This window comes from Tenebrio molitor, chromosome 4 (genome assembly GCF_963966145.1).
Source record: "Tenebrio molitor chromosome 4, icTenMoli1.1, whole genome shotgun sequence".
NCBI lineage: Eukaryota > Metazoa > Arthropoda > Insecta > Coleoptera > Tenebrionidae > Tenebrio > Tenebrio molitor.
Window position 1 is genome coordinate 5707412 of NC_091049.1, and position 17798 is coordinate 5725209.

The following is a 17798-nucleotide window of genomic DNA, read 5'->3' on the forward strand; positions in this document are numbered from 1 at the left end:
TTTTCGTGTAAACAAGATCGCTCGAGTGGCGGGGGAGGCGAGCTCCCTGCACCCCATCCGCACTCTAATTGTCAACCTGACAGCGATACTCTCTCTTCCGCAGATTCGCTCATGGGGTCGGCCTCGGAAGACGAAGAGGACGACGACAACAGCACCGCCTCCTCGGTCCTCAAACACCACACGCTTCACGGTTCACTGCCGCCAGCACCCGGCGAGACCAACAACAACTCGCTGCCCCACTCGGACATCAGCAGCTCGATAGGGCAGGTGAGACGAGACGCCACTGGCAACGGTACCACCTCCAAATGGGCCTAATTGAACCCGCGGCAAATCTGTCCACTTAAATTTTGTCACAATAATAATCTGTGGATTGGAGTTTGCAGAAGGACAACCGCGCATTTTCATAATTTTGATTTTTTTTGAAAATTTTGATGTCATTTTTGATTTGATTTTTTTGTGCGCAGGACTCAAAAACGGGCCAGGACGACTCGGAGGACCAGAACTCGCTGGACGGTGACGCGGAGATGCGCGACTCGCAGACGGAGAACAAAAGCCCGGACGACAGCGGCGCCGGTTCGAAGCGGCGCGGCCCCAGGACGACGATCAAGGCCAAGCAGCTGGAGATCCTGAAGACGGCGTTCTCGCAGACGCCGAAGCCGACGCGGCACATCCGAGAGCAGCTGGCGAAGGAGACGGGCCTGCCCATGAGGGTGATCCAGGTAAATGTCAAGCGGACGGACCGCACGCACTCCTTCGCGGCGTTCCGCACAATTTCCGCGGACGTTCGCTCCGACGCGCTCGAGATCACCTCCAAATCAGCTCGGTGGCGACGTCGCCGACGCGGCTATTTCGGAACGAAGCGGACTGGGTGGCTTCTCGGCGGCGGTGGGAAAAGAAAGTGAAAGTGCGGGTTGAAGTGCGGGCTTTCTTTCCCAACGAATTACGGTGAAATTGGGCCACGGAAAAAATCGACGAAAAAGTCGCCACCTCGGACAATCGCTGTTGTTTCGGTCTTTTTCGTTTTGCGGCGAGACGCTTAAAATCGAACGACCAATAGACGGAACCTTTCTGCGACTTAAGTCGCACCGGCTCAACTTTTTACTACTCATTAATTTCGTCAAGAATTCGTTTTTATTACACTTCAACGTCTTCATCAACTGCTACTCCCAGTATCAATAAAACAGACAAAATCGTCATTTTTACTTCTTCTAATAATAAAAAACAGTACTGATAAATACATCCGGCCTGGATGCCGTGCCCTTCGTTGTGATTTCGTATTTGGACGATTATTTTCAATTTTTCGGGGGTGAAAATATTTCGAACTCCTTTTTAAAGGACTCCGATCCCGTTAAGTATTTCGCGTGACGGTGTAAAGTCCGAAATAAAACATTAACGAAGCCTTTAAAAACACGAATAAAAAAGTTGGATTGTTGAATTACGAATGAAAACATAAAGTTAAGGGAACAAATTACTTTTTCAAAATAAAAAATAACATGTTCATTCGATGCCAATAAGAATCGATAAAAGTTGAAGTTTAAGTGTCTTGCGTTATTATTTTGCAAAGTGCTCGAGTCGTAAATAGTTGCTATTTGAGTATTCAAATTAGGTTTTAATTGTCTGGGTATTGTTTGTGAAAATAATTTTGTTTTGGTGTGTTAACAAGAGCATAGAAATTGCTTATCGTAGGTTTCGTTAAAAATGTTGATTTAAAAAATTACGGAAATTAAGGAGAGAGAGAGAGAGACGTAAGTTTTTGGGAAATCAGAAATCAAAAATATGTAGTTACCAATTTTTTTTAAATAAAAAAACTTTCAAATTAAAAACGAAATATAAAACTGAGTCTAAAAAATGTCAAATTTCTTTTACAAATTTTGAAAATTTGCAGATAAAATTTGAAAATGTAACACCCTGTAAATTAGAAAAACGAAGCTTTAATAAACGGATGCATTTTGGATAATTATTAGAAGTAACATCGTAGTGTGCATTGGAAAAATTAGAAAATTAGAACTAAAAAAAAGGATGAAAACAAGAACGCTTTTAGAAAATAGAGACTTCCATTTTTAAATCAGAAAAAATGTTCTAAAAATTAACTGAAAGTTTAAAAATGTTAAATTTTTGATTTATACATTTTGAAAATACATATTGCGTAACAAGTTTCGTTAAAAAATAATAATAAAGAAGTGTTTTAGAAAAACTTTTTATCCTAATTAGAAAACTTCCAAATATTTATGTATTAAGAACAAGAAGTTAAACAAAAATCTTAAAAAACCGAAATTTTCTTTTCTCAAATTTTGAAAATTTTGAAAAATATCAGTTTCTGGTTAACTCTGAAAATTGGACACCCTGTACATAAGAAAGAAAAAGTTTTAGAAAATGTAAAATGCATAATGAGAAGTAATATCGTAATAGGCTGTGGAAATTTCCACCAGTGTACCGATAGTGTTTAGAATAATTCGCTTGATAAATTGGTTGCCTAAACACAAGGGGTTTCAAAATATTGTCATATTGTCTAAATACATAAAATAACGTCGCGCATGAGTGTTAAAAAAACTCTTCCGCCAACTAACTCCGAAATTTACCATTTGACAAAATGGAAGACAAGAATATATTATAATGTAAATTATTCAGTTCTATTGATTTACATCCAATTAATACGTTACAGGGTGACTTTGAAAGTTGTGCAGTGGTAGAACTCCACAACAGCTAACGATTGAGTCAATAGTGCCTTACAAATGTTAATATTTTTCGAGAAAAAGGTGCTAATAGTTTTTCAAAACAAGTTTGGGAGCCGTTGAATTTTATGAAAAAATGAGTTAAAAAAATCATAGTAGACTTTTTTGTTGTCATTTAATTCAAAATTAATAACCTCAAACTTAACCTCAATTTAAATCACAAATGGCTCACCAACTTGGAGAAAACCGATACGGTGAGAGGTTTCCTCAAAGAATACTTCCCCATGCACGAACCTTTGTAAACGTTGTGCAGCATCTTCGGATTTCGGGCGTTTCGAAATGAATAAGCACTATCTTGGCCCGCTTGGTCGCCAATGAGAAGATCGCATTTTTAGTTGCAGAAGAAGAAATTCTTCACGAACAAATACTCGGCGTCTTGCAAATGACCTGGGAGTTTCTCAGTGTGTAATTTAGCTGAGAGTTCAAAACGCCGAGCAGGAAATTCGTCAAAATATTCTGAATCGAGTTTGGCTTTCTTGGGCACGTCGTGCTGAAGATTGCAATGCAAACGATGGCAAGCATTTTGAGCAACTTCTTTGATGTTTCATTTTATATTTTTACTCACAATCACAGTCTTTTTACTTTGTTGTTTAAGTAAGCCTTTGTTGTTTTCTGAATAAGTTGCCGGCACTATTTTCATCACATTACAAATTTCATCAAAAACTCATGATGAAACTCAAAAAACTTTAACGATAAAAACCAAACATAACCTCGAATGACAGAAAAACTTGACATTTTAGGTTGGTCCGCCAAATTTGAAATTTTTCAGCGGTTCCCAAACAAACTGATTCCTTTGATCCTCTTGTAAATCATTAAACATTTTTATAAGGCTCAGGTTAAAATATCTCCACAACTTTCAAAGTCAGACTGCATAAAGAAGTGTTTTAAAAATTTGATTTAACTTTTTATCAAAATTAGAAAAAATTCCGAATATGTATTAAAAACCAAGAAGTGAAACTGAAATCTTAAAAAACCGAAAATTTCTTTTCACAAATTTTGAAAATCTTGGAAAATATCAGTTTCTGGTTAACTTTGAAAATTTGACATCCTGTAGATAAGAAAGAGAAAGTTTTAGAAAAATAATGTAAAATGCATTATGAGAAGCAGGTAGGCTGTGGAAATTTCCAACAGTGTACCGATACTGTTTAGAATAATTCGCTTGATAAATTGGTTGCCTAAACACAGGGGGCTTCAAAATATTGTCATTTAAAATCTAAATAAAATAACGTCGCGCACGGGTGTTAAAAAAACTCTTCTGCTAATTAACTCCGGAATTTACCCTTTGACAAAATGATAGACAAGAAAACATTATTATGTAAATTATTCAACAGTAATATCCCAAGTGCATGAAAATAACCGATTAAATTTTGACGTTTTGTCAAAAGGTTTTGCTTAAAAAATTTTTAAGCAAAACGTTGCGACACAAAACGTCAAAATTTAATCAGTTTATTTTCATGCACGCGGGGTATTCGGAATGATTATTTCCTAAATTATTATGAACAAATAGATTTTATAAAGAAGCGATTAAATTTTGACACATAGATATTTATCAGATTAAATTTTGACGTTTCAAATTTAACCGATATAGAAGCCAGAAAAACGGAACTACGGCTTTTTATACGTTTGAAGGAAATAATCAATAGTAATATCCCAAGTGCATCAAAATAACCCACTAAATTTTGACGTTTTGTCAAAATATTTTGCTTAGAAATAAATTTTCCGAGTGCGTAGCACGAGGGATTTTGGGTGGAAAATTTACGAGCAATTGAGTAGATATGTAAATTAAAAAATTTATCCGATCGAAAAAAACAAGGTCGAGTTGTATTTGTTGAGATTATTTCCAGAACAAAAAAAAAACAACAAACAACGACAATATCTTATTATTTATCGACGAAGAAGTCATTTTCAGTTGTATAAATTAAATGAACTGTCAAATGTGACAAAAGGAAAGAAAAATTTTAATCACTGACAAGAGGAAGCGAATTTTTATCCGAGATAAACAAAAATGATTGGTCCAAAAGTCAAATTCTCATTGGACCATTGTCTGTGTTGCTAGTGATGGAAATAATCCGTTCTATTGATTTAGATCCAATTAATATGTATTTGAATAATTTTCAGCAACAAATTAAAATTGTTTTTTTACGCTTTTTATTCGGGGGTAATTTAAAAGTCCCTAATATCGTAACGTGCCACTTTATAGTTGTGCTGTATCCAGACTACTGTGGGTATATTTACGAGTAGATGTAAAGAAAATGTGACAAGTGCGAGCTGTCAAACGTCAAATTTACAAATTCAGAAGAGGCGGCAAATCTGTACGCATACCAATAAATCAACTACGACCTTAAAAACTTTCGTGATGAGCCTGTATTATAAATAATGAGCAAACATTCTTTTTGATTCAACTTCGGTGAAGTATTGAAGCGTTGAAAAAATTTCGCTTGGTGCCCGGAGACATAATTTTTTAAAATCTTGACGAGTCAGTTCCTGTTAGCTTATATGCAAATCCGGTGCGAAACGTCATCGATAAATCGCAAAATTTCCTCCCCCTCTCCCCCAACCTCTAGGATCGGTCCGTCCCCGAAAAAATCTCCACCCGAGACGACGTCCGCATCCGATAAATCATGTTGTTTATGAACACGAGTCCATCGATAAATTGCAATAATTGACAGGACGTGCATAATTTTTGAGACAAATTGTGTTCGCGACGACGATTATTATTATTTATTTATTTTTTGCCCCGGCCCGGCCGAGCCGAACCCGTCGCATAAATCATCCCGGCCCGGTCCTGTGTCCCACCCCTCGAAAATAAAACATTCCGCACAAAATTAAAACGAATAACTTCTCCGCCTCGGAATTCGGGAAATCCTAATTGCGACGCCGGGAAAAAATCCGGGGACGGTTTAAATAGCGCCGCTTCTGATCTCCCGAAGAAAAACGAGTGATTGATGCGGCGTGTGGCGGTCGGCGTGCGGTCCAAGACGAACCGTGCGGTCTTTCCGCACCGCCGGAAAGTGGAAACGCGGAAAGGTGAAAAATTGGACGATTTAGATTGAACGCCGATGGGGCCGAGGTATTTTAATTTGGCGTTGGGCGAGAGCGGCAATTACCATATCATTTCGACTTCCAGTTTGGACCAAGAAATATTTTCTTCTTCCCGTTGCCGATCGCTTCTCGGTCGCTGGCGTCAAATTTTATTTGGAAAATTGCGATCGGATTGTTTTTGAAGATGTGACGCGGCATTCAGGCCGGGTGTATCATGACAAGTAGGGTGGTTGAACGAGTAAATCGAGATGCGGGTGTGCTGCTCCGGTTTCATGAGTCGCGTCGTCGATTATTATTCACGCCACAAGTATCTACTGAAAGATACAGAAAATATAATTTTTAAATATTAAAAAAAAAAATAATCAAAACAAAACTTTGACCTTTTTGTGTTTGATGTTTTCATTTTTGCCTCTTATTTTTATGCAAAATTGATTCCACGCACAGATCTAAAAAGCAAAACAAAAAAATAAAACTGTCTCGAATAACGTGTTTTTCTAATTATGCAAATTAACTGACTACTTTTTTAATTCACTCTCCTGTAACGTCAATAAAATTATGAATATTTCATCCGGCAGTTGACAAAACGTTGTATTAATTTCCTCAAAAAGAAATGTCAAAAACGCGACCACTAACCGTGCACTCGAAAACATTAAAGTTAACATTATTACCGGCGAAACCACGTAATTGTCCATACTGATTGATTCCGAAATCATTGTGTCACACCTTTTTGCCTTACATTTATCACAGTGTAACAATCAACTTGCGTGTATCTTTTACCACACGTTTAAGAACTCAATTAGCCGTGAAAAACAAAATTTAAATCGTAGATTGATGCATACGGATTTAATTGTCGGATTAACGCGAGGCAGATCTGGATTCCTTACGGTCACGTAACCGTAAAATCAAATAATCTGAACACGCAGTAAAGATTTTCCTTTAATTAACCTAAAAATCTTAGGCATTATCGGCACACCTACCTGATTTATTTTTATATTTTGACAAATTTACTTGTATCGATCAATCTACGAAGTGACTCTTACTTCTCACACCTCACTTATTTAGAAATGGGTGAAACCAAAAACGTAACGTAAACGTAAATGACATTTTTGTCGAAATGCAAATGCAAAATTAATTCGTTCCCAAACACTTTTTTCTTTCTCAATTTCAAACCATCATTTTTATATTGATGTCAAAAATTAACTCCCTTTTTTTTTTCATCTCCTGATTATTATTATTTTTATTTCTTCCCATGATTATTATTGTCGTAGTCATCATTAATCTTTTTTTGTCACTCATGTAATACCTACAAAAAAAAAATGTTTCTTAATTTTTAATCATTATACTATCCCTCCACCACCCGGCGGCACAGCAATTTTGCCGGAGTACATACACTATTACGGATATTACTATCAAGTAATAGTGCAGTGCTAATCAACATAATTATCGTCGTTATCATCATTGCTAATATATTTTTTTAATGTTGTCATTTGTATCCTACACTTACGAAAACGTAAAAACATCTTTTATCAAATTGCAAAAGCGTCAACAATTCGATACACATATTTTGCGAGACACCCTGTATATTTTATCGGAACATTTTTGGATACCCAAGTTTATTTTTGATTTTTTTTTTTCATTAAAGATGTGTTCAAGTGCCTTAAATTGAGACGTTCTAAAGATCTTTAAAATTGCAATACATATTCGAAAATCAACTGTCAACATTTTGAATTAAAGTATAATGCAAAAGAAATGGTGAAAAGTTTTTTTTAGAACCTTCAACAATTTTTATGTTTCCGGTTTTTCTTTTGTTAAATTCTTGATAAAACACTAGAAAAGAACAACCGCGAGAATGTAAAGTCGGTTTAAAATTTTTGCGGATTCAAAAAACAATTTTCAAAATTTTTCGAAAGTTTCTTTTTTGATTTTTTCATCCAAGAGGTAGGAGTAATTATATCCAAGTGTTTATGGTGAGATATTCTAAGGATTATTAAAACAGCAACACTCGGAAATCAACTGTCAAAATTTTGAAAAAAATCTGCAATGCAGAGGCAACAGTGAAAACAATTTCTTTAAGGATTTTTTTTGGAACCTTGGACATCTTTTATTTTCCGTTTTTGGTCATTGAAAACATTTGAATTTCGAATTTCTGCAGTGCTGAACTGTCAAAATAAAAAAACAAAAATCCTGCGCAAGCGTGGTCATGAAAACAGTTTCGTTTGCAGATTTTTTATTGGAATGTTGATAAAACATCATAACTGGACAGAAGCGGCGAAAATGACAAATTGATTTAAAATTCTTGCAGATTCAAATAAAATGTGAAAGATTTTTTGGAAATTCATTTTGGATTTGTTTTTCCTTTAATATATGTAAAAATACATTAAGATGGTACATTTTAAAAGTCATTAAAACTGTCACACTCGGAACTCAACTGCTAAGAATTTGAAAAATCTACAGTACAAACGGAATTTTGGAAAACATTTTGAAATTTAATGTAAAACACTAGAAATGAACAAAAATCGCGAGAATGTCAAGTGGATTTGAAATTATTGCCATGAACAAAACTGTCACCATTGCTCGCGCTGTCAAAATTTCGAAAACACTTTTGTTACAAATTTTCAAATATTGAAACGTCCAAGAAAAGGTTTTTTTTTTGTATAAGCGGTCTGACAAAATTTTGATTATTTTTTTTTAAATGTTGATAAATAATCATAGACATCGGGTGTTCATTTAAATTTATTCTCAAAGTAGGCGTTGAAGACTCGATTGTGAACGCTCCACGGATTACACTTTTTGCGTTGTTTGTGTTTTTATCTTGCAAACCGACGAGTGGTGCGTTCACAATCGACTCTTCAACGCCAACTTTGAGGAGAAATTTAAATGAACACCCGATATTTGCAAAGACTTTATATTCCATAACATACCTACTCGTATTTATAACATATTTTTAGAAAATGAAGAAACGAATATCGATTACAAACATCAACTGTCTGAGATTTTTTAAATTTTTATTATCATAATTATTATGTATTATTTTTCTTATTAGATATGATTACTTAATTTTTATGTTACCAAAGAAATTCTACATTGTTGTCAAAACGTAAAACCACACGGAGAGTGTTTCGTTGATATAACAAACCAAGATTTTTTTATTTGTTCGATGTGATTTTTTCGCGCCACCCCGTACATCGCTTTTTCGGGGGCGTGGGTCCCGTGAAACCCGGTCCGAAATATATCATTTCGGCAATACAAGCGTGACGAATGCGAGAACCCACCCCCCGCGCTCGCCTTTTGTGGCCCGGGCTCCTGGGGCGGCTTTATGCCGTGCCGCCGGTGTCGGCGGCACCCGCGCCCAGCTGGTGCTCCGCCGTCGCCGTCTTCGGTATCCACCCCGGCGAACATGTGTGCTCTTGGGGAGCGCGCGATGCGAATTTATTTATTGTTGCGGGGTGGGCGTAACGCCGGCATGTTGCGTTTGTCGTCGTCGAGGAGGGAATTGTGATTTTATTAAGTATTTTTTTTTTGTGGTGAGGGGCGAAACGTGATTTAGAGTCGAGTTTACGTCGGGGTAATTTATGGACACGCAAAGTAGGCTGTTGAAAAACAACACACCAGCGCTTATACACATACACACTTGGATTATATGGGAATTCATGGCCTCCCGAGTTTTGAGGCGGTCGTCATAAACAAGTCACAATCGCCGTAAAACCGAATGGCGGTTCTTTTTCACATATATAAATATTATTTTTAATATGTGTTTTACGACTTTATAAATATTTTATATATTCAGGTGTTAAGATTTCTGTATCGTCGATATTTCATAAAATCGGTGTCTTTTGAGGCCGTCCTCGACCGTGGAAATATAAATGTCAAATTTTATTTTGAGGGATTTGGGGCCACATCCTCGCCGCCCCCTCCCGCCTCCGTCGGACGACTTACGGCCGTTCCGTGAAGTGATAAAACCGTAGCGGGCGCTTATGTTGTTATGGTTGTTTTTATGGCCACCCGGTACCCGACTAATGCGGCGAATTAAATTCATAAAATCGAAACGTTTCCACGTGAACGGGAGGGGAGCGGAGTTGACGTGCGGGGAGATTAGGGTTGTTAGGGTGGCGAGGGTGGAACGCACCGCAGTCAACAGGGTCCGGGTTCTTTGGACAATAGCGACAAAAACGTCTTTGTTTTGCCGACCCCACGGTGACGGTCGCGGTTCCAGGAGGTGGTGGAGATGTCGGAGTTGGGGAAAAAATTTGCGAGAGAAATTGTCCTTCGTCTCGGAGAGAAGAACAGTTTTGTTTTGTGGGAGTCGAGCTGGCTGAATTTTGAAAATATATATTTTCGAAAAAAACATGATCGTGAAACGGTTGTTTGTGGATTTTTGGCTAGATTCTTGATGAAACGCTGGAAATCAACGAAAACTGCGAGAATGGGAAGTCAATTTAAAAAAATTTCAGAATCGAAAAAAATTTTGAAAATTTTTGGAAATTTTCGTTTTTGATTTATTTTATTCGAGATGTGTCCAAATGCAATAAAATGAAACATTCTAAGGAACGCTCGAAAATCGTCTGAAAAATTTTTGAAAAATTTTCAAAATACAAACGTAATTAGTGGAAACAACTTTTTTTTTTGGAACATTCAACATCTTTTATTTTGTGTTTTGAGTCGTTGAAAACATTTGACTTTCGAATTTCTAGAATGTGGCTCGTCAGTGCCGAACTGTCAAAATTTAAAAAAAAATTCACTGCAAGCAATTATAAAAACAGTTTTGTTGGTAAATTTTTTTTGTTAAAGTGTTGGTAAAACACCAGAAATGGACAAGAACTGCGAGAATCTCAAGTTGATTAAAAATTTGTAGATTCAAACAAAGTTCAGAAAATTTTTGGTTACCTAAGTTTATTTTTGATTTTTTTTAATTAAATTGAGACATTCTAGGGATCTTTAAAATTGCAATACATATTCGAAAATCAACTGTCAAAATTTTGAAAAATACTTTAATGCAAAAGAAATGGTGAAAAGTTTTTTTTTTTTGAAACTTTCCAACAATTTTTATGTTAAATTTTTCCGGTTTTTCTTTTATTAAATTCTTGATAAAACACTAGAAACACTAGAAGAGAACAACCGCGAGAATGTAAAGTCGGTTTAAAATTTTTGCAGATTCAAAAAACAATTATTTCAAAAATTTTTGGAAGTTTCTTTTTTGCTTTTTTTCATTCAAGATATACCAGTAATTATACAGTGAGTTTTTTTTAAGACTGGCCATAGGGTTTTACATGCTAGTTTTTCAACCCCCTGTTAACTTTTGTTCCGATAAAAATATTCAAACCATTTTTGGAACAAAGTTGGAAGATTTTTTAAACTATCGGATAGATTACAATTTAATATCCCAAACCGTCGAAAAAGTTGTGAAAAAAATATTTTTTATGGCGCCGAAATCGGCCGCCAGAGTAGCGCCATTGTCGGCTCAATCAGCACCTGACGATCTCCAATTTTGGACGCTTTTGGCGCGCTAAAAATATTTTTTCTAATTTTGACATATAAAGTGACACTTTTCAAAATTAATTGACGTTTGGAAACGTCACACTTTTCGTAACTGGTTACGAAAAGTAAAATCTTTCCTAACTGGTTAGGAAAAATTTATTGTATCACCAATTGACACTGTCATATTTTTTGTTTTTAAGCAAAATAACCGTGCCAACTTACCTACTTGATATTTTAACACAATAATAATTTATTATTAATGAAATTCATCACTTCGTTTAACGTTTGAAGAAACTTTTTTTTGTCAAAATTAGAAAAAATCTTGTATGTAACACGTTAGGAAATGCAATTTTGTGTAACTCGTGTGATTTTGCGGGATCTCGCTGCGCTCGTCCCGCAAATATTTCACTCGTTACACAAAATAACGCATTTCCTAACTGGTTACATAAATAGCTATTTTTCACAACTTTTTCGACAGTTGGGATATTGAATTGTAATCTATCCGATAATTTAAAAGATCTTCCAACTTTGTTCCAAAAATGGTTTGAATATTTTCATCGGAACAAAAGTTAACCGGTGGGTTGAAAAATTAGCATGTAAAACCCTATGGCCAGTCTTAAAAAAAACTCACTGTATATCCACATGCTTTAAAGTGAGATATTCTAAGGATTATTAAAACAGCAACACTCGGAAATCAACTGTCAAAATTTTGAAAAAATCTGCAATGCAAAAGCAACAGTGAAACCAATTTCTTTAAGAATTTTTTTGGAACTTTGGACATCTTTTATTTTGCGTTCTTGGTTATTGAAAACATTTGAATTTCGAATTTCTGCAGTGCTGAACTGTCCAAATTTAAAAAAAATCTGTGCAAACGTGGTCATGAAAACAATTTCGTTTGCAGATTTTTTATTAGAATCTTGATAAAACATCATCACTGGACAGAAACGGCGAAAATGTCAAATTGATTTAAAATTCTTGCACATTCAAATAAAATTTGAAATATTTTTCGAAAATTGATTTTGAATTTGTTTTTCCTTTAAGATATGTAAAAATACATTAATATGGTACATTCTAAATGTCATTAAAACTGTCACATTCAGAAGTCGACTGTTAAAATTTTGAAAAATCCACGGTACAAACGGAATTTTAGAAGACATTTCGAAATTAATTTAAAACACTAGAAATGAACAAAAATCGCGAGAATGTCAAGTGGATCTAAATTATTGACAAGAACAAAACTGTCACCATTGCTCGCGCTGTCAAAATTTCGAAAAAACTTTTGGAATAAATTTGCAAATGTTAAAACGTACAAGAAATTCTTGTCGTTGTTTTTCGATTTTTGAACGGTTTTCTTTTGTATAAGCGGTCTTTGAAAACATTGATAATTTCTTAAAAGTTGCTCGCTGACAATTTCTTTTAATATTGATAAGTAATCATAGATATCGGATGTTCAAATAAATTTATCCTCAAAGTTGGCGTTGAAGAGTCGATTGTGAACGCACAACTCGTCAGTCTGCAGAATAAAAACACAAACGCAAAAAGTGAGGTTAGATTTAAACAGCTGATCCGTGAGGTAAACACAAACGCGATTATAGAAACTGCTTTATTCATTGTTTGTTTTTAATCTTGGACAACCTCTCCAAAAGTGCTGATTAGGAATGAATTATCAAAATTTTGGAAAATTTAATTATAAAAAAAATAAAAATCTTAAGTGTTTTTGATTTTGTACATAATGTGAATTCCTCGAAAACATTTCGAGTTTTTGTAATATAACTCGGAGCTGTCAAAATTTCGACGGAAGAATTCTTGCGGATATTTCTCTTGTTTTGTCGATCGCTGAAAATGTTCCAAAATGTTATCGAAAAAAGTTGCAAATTTGATTTTCTAAAGAGTTTTTTTTATTTTTCGTTACTTTTGAAACTTGGCACATCTTTCATTTTATGTTGTCGATCTTTAAAAACATTTCAGATTTCTGCACTTCTAATCGTGAAATGTAAAAATTTTGAAAAAACCCTGCTGTAAACGTCACTATAAGAACAATTTTGTTTATGAATTATTTTCAAAACATTCAACATCATTTATTTTGTGTTGTCACTCCTCGAAAACACTTCAGATCTTTTTCAGAGTGATTCGTTAATACTGAGCTGTCAAAATTTTGAAAACATTTTCAAAAAACACTCGAAACAAATCTAATCGATCGATTTTTTTCCTTCAACTCGACTGTTTTTCTTCGGGCGCCAGCATCCACCCACTATCTCCATCTCTGCAGCGAAAAAAATTTTCTCGAAAAAAATCTCCAACGCAATCGCGATTTCGTAGAGGTGTTTTGTTTGCGGAATTTTTTACGCCACTGTGAACGTTACGACTTTATTTTATTAGAGTAAAGGTGGTCTTAGTCATACTAAAATTTTAAATTCAATTCATCTGAAATGTATTACTAATTGTTTGGAAAATTTATCATTTATTTGAGATAATAGTATCGTCTGATTCTATCATAAATTTTATTTTATAGCTTATCAATTATTTTTATTAAACCGGTAGGTGGAGATTATTGCCGGGGGAAAATAATAACAATGATACAATATTCCACCAGATCCCATTGTTACAGTACGGACATGTCAGCTCATGCCAATTTAAATTAAAAGAAAAATTCACATCTCACATATTATATGTATAATTTTAAAAAAGGTGGCACGGTATCCAGGCCAGATTTATTAATCATTAGCCATTACGGATCAAGTAATGATAATTGCTTTGAAACTATCAATTATTATTTTTGTTGTTGACACTTCAAAATGATATTGTTGCATCAACCACCCTGTATAGACAGCCGCCATTAATAAACCCGGTGAAAATTCGTCCTGAAACGTCGCTCATCCGTCAAACTTTCCGATTTCGTTTCGCGTGATCGATGGCAACGCAGGCGAATAAACAAAACGTTTCGAACCCCGCTCTGCCCCCTTCGACCGTTCCAAACTAATTAGTCTCAGGTACACGTTCGGAGTCCGCCCCTGGACGGCATTCGGACGTCACGTGATTAATCGAGGAGAGTCGCGATGAAGACCGACACGTCGAGGTCTTTACAGCGCAAGAAGAGGTCTTTTTTACGGGGGGCCATAACTCAAGAGCCGTGACGTCACCGCTTACCCGAGACGACTTCTATTGCTCATTGTCACATAAAATTCGTGAAATATTAAAGGACGGACGATTTAATTAGCTGTTGATGATGGCGACGATGATTAAAAGGCGCCGCCTGGGAAGGCTGATTTACGCCACACTGGCCCCGCGTTGGGCGCCAAAGCCACCGCAAACAAGTGAAAAGAATGACAACATGCGCGAGATTCAGGAGTTTCCCAGATTCAAAGAAATGTTGAGTATTTTTGATTTTTTTGTTCGAAACGTGTTATGTTGCAAAAGTGGTCGTGCGGATCGAATTTTGCACATTTTTCGAGATTATCAGAGGTCCCCGAATGGCACCTTGCGGCACACCGTTTCAGAGAGATTTCGACCGACCTGGTCGTCTTCAGGTGTGGTTGCGGAACAAACTGTCGAAGGAAAGGTGACTGACAGTCGACTTGACATTGAAATTTGGGACATTTTCGAAAATTTGATTTTAGTATTTTTTCGTTGAAAACGAGTCCGAGAACGTTATGTTGGGGTACTTTGAGGATCACTATTAGTGTAACACTGGAAAATACTTGTGCGAGTCGAGTTTTGCACAATTAAGTGATTATCAGAGGTCCTCGAGCGGCTCTTTGCGGTACACAGTTCGGGTAGATTTTGACTGACCTGGTGTTTTTCAGGTGTGGTTCCAGAACAAGCGGTCGAAGGAGCGGCGGCTGAAGCAGCTGACGTCGATGGGCCGGGGCCCGTTCTTCGGCGGCTCCCGAAAGATGCGCGGCTTCCCGATGAACCTGTCCCCCGGCGGTCTGGAAGACGGCCCCCCCGGCTTCCCTTACTTCGCCACCGCCGACGGCAAGTTCGAGTTCGGTTACGGCGGTCCGCCGTTCCACCCCCACGACGGTCCTTTTTTTCCGGGACACCATCCGGGCGGGGGGCCCGGCGGCCAGGGGATGCCCTTCAGCCAAGGAGGTAGTAGCCGTTGGCCGAACTGAAAGCCGATAAAAAACGATTTTGGTTTCAAGGTGGACCCATGGACCACGGCCCGATGAACATGGGCGGCGAGTTCGGGGCGATGCCCGGCGAGCAGGGCCAGTTCATGCCCCAGCAGCCCGGCCCCGAGCAGATGATGCAGGGCAACGGGGGCAGGGGGGGCAGCCCCGAGTTCATGTCGCCGGGCTCCTTCTCCGACAACCCCCAGCAGCTGAACGAGGGGCTTGTTTGGTAGCTGGCGAAGGCTCTAGCCAAGAGAGCTAGAGAATGAGTCGTGTAAATATGTAGGGCTCCACCAGTGATATCTTTGCGTTCTGTCGTTTCAGTTGGTGTCTGGTTGTGACAGGGCTCCCCCCACACTTCATTTCGCCCCCCAAATGTGCAATCTAACCACGTGTATGTTTCATTATTATTATTATTAACGTTATTTGTTCATATGGTCCTATTATTATCATCATCATCATCATCTTTGTACATACTTCTTTGCTTTTGCTAGGATTTTCATAAGATCTACACCCCCACCCTGTACATAACTCTTCCATTTCAATCTTGTTTTGTAAAAACGGTACCACTCCCGACACTCCAACTGACTAAGTTGTTCCTTCAGTTCAAAAGCAAAGAACTACACTTCTGAAAAGTGCCAAGCAAAGTACAGTGGTGGTCGAGCTCACCTGACAGCTACCACAGATTATCCCCACCACTGTACACCCTTCATTTGTTTTATTTATACACCACATTGTAACTATTTATGAATGTATAAAAATAGCTTTTAACTGCTTGTATATAAATTCTCGAAGGACGGTTATATGTTATTTTATGTTTTGACTAGGCCTAGCTGTCGTACAAAATATTTGTACAGGGACTTGACACGCTGTATAAAAGCCATCCGATTATATAATTAGTGTATATTGTTAATTTTAGGTGTACTATCCAATAAAACAAATTCTATAAGTTTTGTTGTCTTATTTCCCCCAGTCTCGGTTAGAGCCCCTCGTTGGGCGCCAATCGCTGATGACATTTCGCTCAGCTCGTGGGTCACAAATCGATTACTGCTCGAACAAAAATACAAACCTTGCAATTTTTCGACTGAGTAACGTCCGCGTGGGGCACAAAAACGCCATCTTGTCGACCAATCACGTCATGCAGTTTTTCTTTCTTTGCATCTCGTTGACGTCCGGGCTGAAACAAATTTTGCGTGATTAGTGTGATGTTCGCCCCTTGTTGGGCGCCAAATCGCGATCGATTTTCGTACGTCAGCAGCACCCGATTCTTCCCATCGTTAGACACACACACGAACCGTCTGCGAGGTCGCCGTCCCCCTTCGGCCCCCGTTTTTAATTGTGTCATTACGGCCGCAAATAACGGACAGGTGTCTTCATTAGTCATTCAGGCAACCCGCAACGTTACATGGTAGTGTTTTGTTTGGTTTGTTGGCACGCAAAGGTCACTCGGATCACGCGACCGATTCCGAAACGAGATGACACCGCCGCACGCCGCCTCGATAATTGGAGGAAGGGTAATCCTGGCGATAATTAGTGGGTAAACACGTGAATGTTGGTTTAGATAATTGGGGCGGCGCGTTTTTCCACGTAAGGGACGAGGGTTGTTTTCGGTGGTGAGTCGGAAACGGCCGTTTTTCCAAATTACACCCCCGACGATTTCCTGCGGCCGCTTGTGTAACACCGCCCCGGGGCGGGTGGACGGAGTCGGGCCGGTAATGCCGGCAATTTGTGGCCGCGATTATCATAATAACGTAATATCGGAGCCGAACTAACGCTAATAACAGATCAGAGAGCATCGCTGACGGTTGTCGACCCGCGCGGACGCGAGTTGGGCGACAGGAGGACGCGAGTTGGGCGCCGGGACACGTCCCGGGCGCCAAAATATTTATTCTCGAGTTGACCCCGCGAGTTCGCGGACACCGTAGTAATCGCACGGCGTCCGCTGTAGGATGTTATTAAGGTAGAAGCTCGGTCGGTAATTATAGAGTATATCCGAGCCTCTCTCGGCCGGCAGGCCACGGAGACGTGCTCCTGGAGACGTGACGATGTGGGAGGAGCACGCCCTTCACTTCGTTTTTATTTATTTGTTAATGTCGAAGGTGTACACAGCGGTCGTGGTGGCTCCGATGGACTCTACGACTGCCTTAACTGGGAAATCGACTTGGCCGGCCTTGGAAAGTAAAAGAAGTCAACAAATCGACAAAAAAATTCATCTGAAGGAATTGCCAACGACCATAAAAGTCTTTCTCAAATAAAATTATTCAAGCTTCCGATGATGCAATCATGATTAAAGCCTTGAAACATTTTCAAGCCAAGCAACAAAGTACGAAGTATTTAACAAAATCTCCTGCTAGTTCAGTCTCTGCTTTTCCACAGAAGATTTTTTCAAAACAAACCAATTAATATTGAGTTCTTGTGACGTTTCGACTGGCTG

The 17798-nt window shown here is 38.0% G+C and overlaps 1 protein-coding gene across 3 annotated transcripts in view; it reads left to right on the forward strand.

Moving 5' to 3' along the window:
- Lim1 (LIM homeobox 1) overlaps positions 1-16314 on the forward strand; it is a 63713-nt gene extending 47399 nt beyond the window's left edge. For all 3 annotated transcript variants that reach the window (XM_069044509.1, XM_069044510.1, XM_069044508.1), the window contains 4 exons: positions 104-267; positions 465-719; positions 15053-15341; positions 15395-16314. In XM_069044509.1, coding sequence (XP_068900610.1) covers positions 104-267; positions 465-719; positions 15053-15341; positions 15395-15597 — 911 coding nt within the window. In that variant the 3' untranslated portion in view covers positions 15598-16314. The remainder of the gene's footprint in view (positions 1-103; positions 268-464; positions 720-15052; positions 15342-15394) is intronic.
- The last annotated feature ends 1484 nt before the right edge of the window (positions 16315-17798 follow it).